The sequence below is a fragment of the Ursus arctos genome, unplaced genomic scaffold, assembly GCF_023065955.2.
Source record: "Ursus arctos isolate Adak ecotype North America unplaced genomic scaffold, UrsArc2.0 scaffold_20, whole genome shotgun sequence".
NCBI classification, from domain to species: Eukaryota; Metazoa; Chordata; class Mammalia; order Carnivora; family Ursidae; genus Ursus; species Ursus arctos.
Window position 1 is genome coordinate 12,307,115 of NW_026622875.1, and position 10,753 is coordinate 12,317,867.

General features: G+C 37.6%; 1 protein-coding gene across 50 annotated transcripts in view; it reads right to left on the reverse strand.

Annotated features, from left to right (window-relative positions):
- MBNL1 (muscleblind like splicing regulator 1) overlaps positions 1–10,753 on the reverse strand; it is a 197,087-nt gene that overhangs the window by 131,942 nt on the left and 54,392 nt on the right. For 29 of the 50 annotated variants that reach the window (XM_044383495.3, XM_048216004.2, XM_048215989.2 and 26 more), the window contains exon 2: positions 9,537–10,545. The exons of 20 other annotated variants lie outside the window; for them this stretch is intronic. In XM_044383495.3, coding sequence (XP_044239430.1) covers positions 9,537–9,710 — 174 coding nt within the window. In that variant the 5' untranslated portion in view covers positions 9,711–10,545. Of the gene's footprint in view, positions 1–9,536; positions 10,546–10,753 lie in introns of those variants that run through there. One more of the 50 variants, XM_057316089.1, reaches the window with a different exon arrangement.

The window sequence follows — 10,753 nt, forward strand, 5'->3', positions numbered from 1 at the left end:
TCATATAGGGTCTTAAAGAAACAGGGTGTTGGATTCTCATTAAATAGGAAGTCTCAACCTAACATTGACAGAAATTAATATATAAATATGGTTGAATAAATGGAGACAGCTTCAGAAGACTCCTTCTGGGCCTAAAACTATGACCTGGGGTTAAAATATAGGTGGTTCCCACTGACCAATGATGATCCAGGGACAGCTACCCTACTTTGGTGGCTATGGGAACTCTCTTAGTGGGGATTCCCTCTAGTTCTTCTCTTCCCATTTATGGTCTGAGAATTAGTAGTTGTGAGAGGGAATGGAGGGGGAAAAGAAAAGATAAACCACCAGAGCCATTTTTGTCTCCCTTCCCTAAGTTCCTTTTCCATGGACCCTCCAATTGCTGTGGAGAAGTTCCCCCTCCAAATTCCATCACCCCCCTAACATACTGGTCTCCCTGTTAGCAATTAGCCCCTTCAGGACTTCGTTTTTTCATATCTGCCTTCCCAAAGTTGAACACAGGAAGTGTTTAAGTTACACTCCTTGAATTGTGGCATACCCATCCCCTAGACCTGCTATACGTCTTCCTTCTCATATCTGGGTCTTTACTGTTGATCTTTTCACTATATCTTGTGATAAAATAGCCAGAAAACAAAAAAATATACATATATTTTTTTAGCTTTGATATTTTCACTATCCACCTATGCGACTAGTAATTATAAAGCAACAGTATCAAAACCACAGCTACACGTTTGAAAATTTCAGGGATGACGAGAACGGGAAGAAGCTCGTCACTAACATTAAGTTCCACAGTGGACCAGACTCAGGATCAACCAGCTGTGCATTTGAAAAGAAAGCAGGCTGAGATCTTTTTTGGGGGGTGGGGGGAGGTCATCTGGAAGACATTGACAAAGAAGGCTTTCCACCCTGAGTAGGCTTTGGACTACAGTCTGTCATCCCACACCATCTTTAGTCGCTATCGATTCTGAGCCACTGCCCTGTTGCCAGCCAGCCCTGGGCAATGGGGGCAGCCCAAACATGAAGCTGGGGAACCTCTTGCACTGCCTTGCAGAAAGCACCCCAGGAGTTTGGGAGAAACCACCTCTCCTGCATTAGGCCCAGATGAATTTCTGGAGCACTGAACTGAAACTTGAAATGTACCGTTCCCATAGAAACAGTTCGACAAAAGCAGTTAAGGTCTCTGATACAGGTAGTACTTAAGATGTATGAGGAGATGGCACTCTCAATGCTTCTGCGGAGCCTCCTGGATTTCATTAACAACCATACTTTCCCGGGTAGTATTTGTACTGGACTCCAAGTCGAGCATCCTACGAGCTCCTTGATTTCCCAGGGTGGGCCTGATAACTTAATCACATTGCTTCTGTGGGAAACTGCTTTCTAAACAATTAAACTTCAGAATACAGCTTTTTAAAAAAATACATTGGGGGGTGGCTATATAGTTTCTATGGTGACTACTTATTGAAGATGACTAATTTAAAACCATTTTCCTATATGACCATACATTTAAACATACAATCTTTAAAAGTTGGTGGCACCTGCTATCTTGCTACTATCTTGTATTCACTTTCTTATTTATACGTTGGCTTAAAATACAATCACCTTTGAGTATTCGCTGTTTTAGGCTATCTGCTGTAAATCTGCCTTCAACATTAATTTTTATTCTTAAGCACTCCTTTGCTGAATCCTTAGGATGTGGATGTGTAAATTCAGAAGTGAAGTTTTAGAGGGAAGTGGTTAAAGGTGCAGGCTGTGAAATCAGGTTACCAGGCTTGGAGCTCACATGTTACTGGCTGAGTGACCTTGTACATGTCACCTAACTTCTCCGCACTTCAACGTGGCCATCTGTGAAGTGGGAGGAATATCAGCCACTCTCGAAGAGCTTTTGTGAGAACTAAATACTATGAAAAAATTAAAAGCACCAAAAATACTGACCGGCATATCATAATTTTCAATAAATATTAACTCATTTTATTTCATAGAGAGGAAATAAAAATAAAATATATTTATGGAAGAAGCAGAAACAGATATCAGAGTAACTACAGAGTTTTCTGTTGTATAAAGTCCCTTGAGACCTGTTCTTATGACATGAATTCCTGTTACAGTTCAGTTATAATTATATTACCATATATATATACACACACACACACACACACACACACACACATACACACATACATATTAAGTATGTACTGCCAAAGGAAAAATAAAAAATGAAGCAATGTCCTTTTTCTATATAACTAAAAAGCAGTCATTTGTGACATGCCAGGTTTTACTGACTAAATATATCATGATTTAGTTGTCTAAATGTCTCTGGTTATCGAGGACAGGAGACTAATGATGATATGTTTGCCAAGATAAGAAGATATAAATTTCTCTTCAGCTGTGGTCTCCCCTTAGCATCCCCCACACCTAGGTATTTTTCAGGGAAAGTTACTTGACTCTGAATTTTTTCTTGAAAAAAAACATCTCTAGCTCTTTCATCCCGGTGAGTGCCCTTCTGAACATCCACGCTCCCTTCTACCTTATCCACCCAGAGGCCCAATTTTCATCAGGACAACAGTGAAAAGACTATAGTTCCCAAAAATGTGCAAAGGGGAAGAAAAAGAGAGAGAGAGAGGCAAAACAGGAAACAGACTCTTAACTATAGAGAACAAACTGAGGGTTACCAGAGGGGAGGTGGGTGGGGGTGGGGGAAAGAGTGAAGGGAAGTAAGAGCACACTAACGGAGATGAGCACTGAGGAATGTATACGATTGCTTGACCTGCTATATGAGACACCTGAAACTAATAGAACACTGTATGTTAACTATACTGGAATTAAAATTAAACAATAATAATATTTTTAAAAAGACTATAGTTCCCAGCTATGCCTGCTGCCAAAACCAGCCAATGAGAGGCCAGGATAAATCTCTGGGTGAAGCTCAGAGGACCATAAGGCAAGGAAGCCTAAGTAGGCGAGGCTGTCATCTCTTTTGCCCTTGCCTCTTCCTGCTCCCTGGAATGAACACATGATGGCCGGGGCTGCACTGGACACCTTGTGATTTTGAAATAATCCTCATGCTGGAAGCCATGTGCTCTTGAGGACTATGGGTGAAGACACCCAAGTTCTAGTGACTGTGGTGTCATCATATAGACCTGGACAACTGACTAACATATCAACACTTAATCCGTTTATGCCACATGCTGGGAAGGGAAAGGTGTCTCTATTACTCAGTGCTGGACACAATTCCTTAAAGATAAAATGTCTAAGTAATTTCTGCATAACTTCAGAGAGAAATATAAAGAAGGATCAGAACCAACGGTTCTGAAGCTAGGGACTATTAGCAAGCTGGAAAGAACCCAGAGATAACACAAGAAGAGTGAAAGTCAGAGATTGCCGAGGCCCAAAGGTATCGAGGAGATAGCCATTCAATCGAATTATAATATATGAGGGGTTATAACTATCAGTATTTTCAAAGCACAAGTCCTTACAATATAGAAAGTTTTATCGCCAACAACAAATCAAACTTTATCTCAAAGTGAAAGTACTCAAAAAGGTGCCAAAAGATGATAGATAATGCTGCAGGTGAGATGCATTTGATGTTATTTGCATGAGAAATATGTATGAAATAAAAACTATGTAGTTGTTTATTATAAATGACTATTAGAATAAGATCTCACCAGAATGACTCATTTATAGTGAAATTCACAAAGAAATCACTACTCTAAAAAAAAAAGAAAGGAATCAGTATTCTAATAATCGATTTTACTTCAAACAGCTAAGTAATTCTAATGAGCCTTCCCAGTTGCTTTTACTGAAGTTTCTGCTTATTAATAACTATCATTAGTGCTAAATCAAACACTATCTATTTAGTTAATCCACTTCCCACTGACTGTCATAATTTTTGGCCTGTTAACATAGAAAATTGCTCCCTTATCTAAAAGCATGGAATGTGTTTTTGCGAAAGTTAAAAAAAAAAAAAAAAAACCCTCAGAATTTCCTCAACAGTATCTCTTTGTAAGAAAATAAGAAGCTTTGTCTAAGACTGTGGGAAGGCAGAGACATTGCTCAGCATGAAAGGTAACAGATTAGTGATGCTGATAGCTGAAATCCTCTACTTATCCTTGGCAAGGAAAATGACAGGATAAGCTTTCCAAGCGAGGTCCCTAGGTATCTGTGCTGGAACTGAGAAACATTCAATTTCTCACCTCTCGCGTGAACTGCGAGTATGTCACACACATCCTGGATAGAAGAGTTGCCCCACCCTGCACCAACTCTTTTAGGTAAGTAACGGCCTTCTTCATGGAACTGTGTTGAGGCTATTCGTGGACTCAGAATTCTGCATTACTTCAGAAGTCTGAACTACAATTAAAGGTTGAACTCAATTCTAAGTGCCACATTGCTTTAGGTTTAAATTGTTTGTCACACAGGAACTGAAGGGACGTTTAACCAGAAAAAGAAAAATAGATGCAGTGTACCAAAATCTTATGAAAGGAAACGAAATAACTAGTTCTAGAATTAGAGCCTCAGGTAGCATGATTCAAAACATGACTTGAAATCTGTCCAAGTTTTAAAATCTTAACTCATTTAAAAACTATTTTTCTAAAAAAAATTCTCATTCTGAGACTATAAATAGGTAACTGAATAAAACTGTAAGTACTGGGGCACCTGGGTGGCTCCAGTCGGTTAGGCGTCGGGCTTGGGCTCAGGTCATGATTCCACAGCCTGGGACTGGGCTGCAGCTAGGGCTCCCTGGCCAGCGGGGAGTCTGCTTCTCCCTTTCCCTCCATCCCCTCCCCGCCCCCACTCATGCTTGCTCACATCCTTGGTCTCTCTCTCTCTCAAATAAATAAATAAAATCTTTAAACAAACAAACAAACAAACAAACAAAAACAGAAAAACCTGTAAGTACTACCAAAGCAGCTGCAGCCGTTGAGAATTTCATTAAAAGATCATATCAGAGTTGGTGACATCATAGTGCATTCAGAGGGGATTCTTGACAAAGTTGGGAAGATTCTGTTTAGGAAATACAATTTGAACTTTTACATAATACACACTATTTCACAAGATATGCCTTCTAGTTAGTTCATCTCCTAAGTCATCGGGGGGAAACGAGATAGTCCGATGTTAACCTGTCACTGAAAGACAACTGAATGTGGACCTACAGAGTCACATGCACACCTACTCATCTGTCCAAGTTTTAACATCACATGGGAGGTGCCATTAGCAAAGCAATAAGCAATAACAACAACAAAACTCTTGGTAAAAGGTATTCCGATTAGGAGCCTATGAGATCAAAGTTTCAGAATTGGATGTGTAGTGTGAAATTTGCAAATACCATTTTGTTAGGATTACCAGTTAAACTGGTTTAAAAGATAGGATGAAAAGACGATGCCAGGAACTTAGAAAGAGCAGCAGCAACACAGGCAATTGGAAATACCTGTTGGAAATACGCTGTGCTAACAATGGAGGATCTCCTACAATTTAACTATAAAAACCTCTGGGACCACTTCATAATCATGTTATGCCACCCTGTTCCTGTGTGACAAACTAGAACCCTGATTTTCCGTACTGTCTTTAAGTTTTCTAGTTGCTCATTTACCTGGATATTCACATGTTTGTATGCGTTCTAATAGCTGAATCCATTTATTCTGCTAGGTCCTCAGAAGCACCTTAAATGTGTTCACTCAGGGCCCTTGGTTCCCTGCCACTCTGCAGCGGAATCTGATCTCTGATGTGTCTATGACAAATCTGATTGGCTAGGCTATAAATATACACCAACGTGTAGAATAGTGAAATGAACGCTTAATTATCTAAAACAAAACTGCCTGATTTGATAAGAAAACAAGTGAGTAAAGTTTTCAAAGGTGAAAGAATTTTGCTAGATTTTTTGGAAAATAGATAGTAAATATGAAGGTTATATATATCCCCCTCCCTCCTACACCTGAAAAATGGATATTTGAAAAAGAAAAATTCAATAAGCAGTAGTCTTTTTGTGTTAATCATAGGGTGAAAGCATACTTTTTCGATAGCATGAATAACTTGACATCACATTAAAATACATTCTGAGCTTTCTTTAAACAACTACCTAAATTTTAGTTGATTATTACTGAAGAAAATAGGTAACTCGCCAATTAACTGTTATTTGAACCATTTCTTAAATATAGTATTCTAATGGCAGCTTGCAGTGTTGACATTTTTCTTTCAGTTTTTTTTCTCTTTGGTTTCCCTCTCACAAGCCATAAGAAAGAAAAATCCTTTCCAGCCTAAAGTAATCTACCTTTTCAAATGTTCACCGTTTCCGAAGTAACTAAAATACTCAAATCCATAGTGTGAAAGAGATCTCATTCTCAATTTGAATATATTCTTAGACTATTGTCAATTAAGACAGCAAGTACAAAAGCAAAATTAAGTAAGAACAATAAAGTATTTAAAATAGTGTTTAATTTATAAACTAACACACATTACAGCTTTTGCTGTCTCTTCCTGTTATTCTATTTCCAACATACTTAATATACACACATATTCCTAATTATCATGTACTCTCATTTCACTTAGCAACACATCTACTACGATACAGAATTCTGTTTTCACGCAGTAAATTTAATCTAAGTTAATTATTTAAACTTTGAAATCACCGATATGCACCTAAAATAACTGTCAGCTGATTTTCTTCCTATTACCTTCAGCAATATGCCAATTGATTTCTTTTACATAAATACTGTTTTGAACTGTTCGACTTCTGTTTTTAATGAAACGAATTCTCCTAAGTAGAAGTCTGCTATGAACGTAAGTCACCTGGGAGCCTGGCCAAAGTCTGCAACAGCACAGCTGAAGGGTACAGCCATTTCACAGGGTCCTCTCACAGAGTATTTGGTTTGCTTTCCTAACTTGCTAAAAATAGTAGATTACACAGGCTACCTCCATCTCGTGGCTCAAGAACTCACAAAAGGCTGGACTATGGTTTGTAGGAATACATACAACACACTTAATTATTAAGAAGTCAGGATATTACAAGTTTTCTAAATTCCTTCTGTTTACTCTCTGAAACAATACAAATGATCTGGTGGTTATTGGCATGGAAACCTCATAATGCTCCCAAATTTCAGAACTTCAAGCATGAGTCACAGAGTTACCTTAACTGTTAAAATATGTTTTTGATCTATTTTAGCCACAAAATTGAATACAGGAAGAAACTACCTAAAAGGCAGGAATCTAAATACTGCGTTAAAAATCACTAACGTAATATAATAAAAAAAAAAAAAACATTAAAAAAAAAACAAAAGAAAAAAAGAAAAAAATCACATAGTGTGTTAGTTATAAATATATATCTAAGAAAGGTGGTTTTGAAACATGAATACTTAATTCCATATTCCAAATTTGTTAAATAAATTCTTATTTGGTTATTTCACTAACATTTTAGGAGCTATTGTTCTGGGTATGAACCTCCACCACAAATAAATTTTGTGTTTGTTTTTTTCCTCTTATTCAAATCAAAATATTTTACCAAGTTTTAGACACCATAAATTAAATTTCAGTTTCTCTTAGAAAGACAAAGAGTAAGGACAAAGTCTGCACTGATTAGCGGCTATAATGAGTTCATTTCATAAGTAAATTTAAATCTTGAAATTACTTATTATTAAAAAAAAGTCCTTGATGTGGCAGTTCAATCTTGTTAACCACACAGCATGTCATTAAGCAATGCTGCTGTTTTACTCAAAGGGAGACTGTTCTGTGTCCACAAGTGAGCAGCCACTAAAAAAATATTTTGAGATGGAAAAATAGCAACTGAATTTTAACGTTTCACAATGTTTCCAAATGCTGTGGAGTCAGGTCTTCTGTGAAACCACTCAATGTCACAGCCAAGTTTAATGTCCTTCATTTTGTAGCTACGAGTGCACCATCAACTGTCTGTAGGATTAAAAACGGGATTTACTAGTAATTGGGTCAAAACAGGGTTACTTATGGACACAGCTGGTTACCGACAAGTGTAATTAGCCATTTGCCCCTCATTTTATGGGTCTCCCCATCTCTAATTGTACCTAAATTCACTCAGCAGGAATTTAGGAATATTCATTCACAAAGGTCCAACCACTGTGCCCTTCATCGATGCCTTTCAAAGGAAAGAAAGAGAAAGGCCCGATGGTAATTTATAACTTTTGGCTTATTGATTTTTATAACTATGACATTAAGAATAAAATAAACTATAAGATATCTTCGTTATTGTGAACACCTCCCTTGATATCCTACTCTGAAGATGATATCCTTGAGTCTTTGGCGAAACTTGAGCAAAGCAGGCAGTCCAAGCTGAGCCAAGAAGCAATTAACTGAAGTAGTCAACTCATACGTTAACTCATAACACATCAAGGTGATCACGGTGAGTTATGAGTTAACATATGAGCTGACTATTTCAGTTAATTCACCCCACGTTATTGAAGAAAGCATTTTTATTATAATAGCACTTTTTTTTTTTTTTGCAAAAGACAAGATGGATCTGTGAAACTTTTACTTCTCTACAGATGTAGAAATGATAGTGACACCCCCCTCCACAGGTTCAAAGAGTGAATTCTACTGGCACATTAGTATTCAAAGGCAATTCAATTAAACCAAGTAAGTGAAAGTACCCAGGAATCTTCACATTTCTAGTCTTGACCTTGCATGTCAGAATAAAGACACATATGCTATCTTTTAAAAGGCGCTTTTTCAAACTTGATACCTGAAATAAGAACCAATGACATTTTTGAATGTCAAGATATACTAAAGTGGATCTTTCAGTATTATGGTACCCAACAAAAGCTAACTTTTAACACTTCTAGCTGAGACTGTTACAAATTTCAAATAATCAGGATCCAACAAAATAAACTAAGTTATTTCACATCAGAAGTTTAGGGGCTTAAAAAAAAAAAATCCAAGTAATAGCACTTTAAAAAGTTTCTACTTATTTATAAAACTCAACATTCAACAAAGCTTATGCCTCAGAAAGGGTACTGGAGCAGAAGGGGAACCTTACTTCTCTATTTTCCACAAAATGCCTTGCTTCTAGACTTAGAAGAATATGCTTATCCAATCAAAAGGAAACCCATAATGTCAAAAATGGTAATATAAAAAGTCTAGCCAAGTTTAGCTGCCTAGAAATCTGTTCTTTTACAACAGTACAGCACCTTTACAAACAAGGAAAAACATATCATCTTCATTCAGCTATTGCTATAGCCTTCTATAATCTATGCATATGCTAACACACCTATGTATCTATATTTACTATTCCTATAGATAGACACTGACATTGCTATTACTAAGTAAAAAGTATGAGGATACTTTCTATTTTAGAAAAAAAAAATAGCATTAAAGGACTGATGAAGTTATTCATAACAAAGTTTGACCAGACATGGTTCTATCGCTTCTCAATAAAAGTCCCCCACCCCCAAAAACATCAGTAAGAACACACCACATAACTAAACTATTAACAAAGCAATCCATAATTCCAAACTCAATGGACTACATGTCCATAGCCCCTTTATTCAATTATTGCGTATCCTTAAAATAATATAATATTTACTCACTTTCAATGAATCAAAGCAGGCGATTACTCGTCCATTTTCAACTTGGCAGCTTTTCGAAGGATGTGCAAATTTACATTCCGTGTCTGGCCGTGAGCAAGTCCCCCTTTGGAACTCTCTACATACTTCCAGTGTTAGCCATTTTGTGTCCCGAATTGGTGTGACACTAACAGCCATGTTTAGATTTTACAGGTAGTTAAATTTTTCAGTGAAACCAACAAACCCAACCCCCCCCACTAAAAAAAAAAAACACAAAAAACCAGCAACACCAACCAAAAAAAAAAAAAAGTTGAACTGATAAAACTGTAAAATGATGATGAAAATGTCCCCTCCAAAATACTTTTTTTCCCCACTCCCTGCTTTAAAAGTACATGGAAAATTGTGTTGTCAATATCAAGGAAAAGATCTCCCACTAGAAATTCACAGCATGAAACTGTTAATTCAAAGAGGTTTTGGTTTTTAGAGAAATACTAGAATCCTAAGTAGATGAACGTTTAAAAGTAGGGCCTCGAATCAGCCTTGTGCTCTCAGTAACCCCTTCCCAGTGCCAATTTGGAGCCCAAAATGCAAGCATGAAAACGTGGCAGACCCTTTGACACCGAATTTCCAAGCTGCTTTCAGCAAAGTTGTCTGAAAGGGAATCTCCTCACAGCTGAATTTGCAATGGAGTTTGGTGGTGCAATCGGTATTGATTAGTTTGGCATAGACAGATGCAGCAGTTTAGAGCAAATCGAGAAAATGATTTTTTTTTTTCCTCCTTGATTTCCTGGCAGAAGAGATCTTACTTTTTCAGCAAACTTTTCTTTTAAAACTAAAGCAGCCTAGGGCAATGCCAGATACTTAGAGCTTTTGTCTTGATTATAAGTAGAAATGGGGGTGTCTGGGCTAGAGGTGGAGGGTGGATGTGCTGTCGTCACAGTCTAGCTGGCAGCAAGCAAGGCAAAAGCAGAGACTGCTCTAGAAGCGGGTCCAAGCAGCAGAGACGTCAGGAAAGGCACTTCTTAGTACCAACCTGTAGAAAAAAGAGATAGGTTAAGATTTACTAAGTAGCACTTCACTGATGTCCTACAGTATCACAACCTTGCCATGTGCTACCAGACTAAGTAATATTCAAGTCAGCTTCTCTCTTTCTCCGTCTGTCTCTCGCTCGTTCCCTCTCTCTCTCTCTCTCTCACACACACACACACACACACACACACACACACACACACAATACTTAC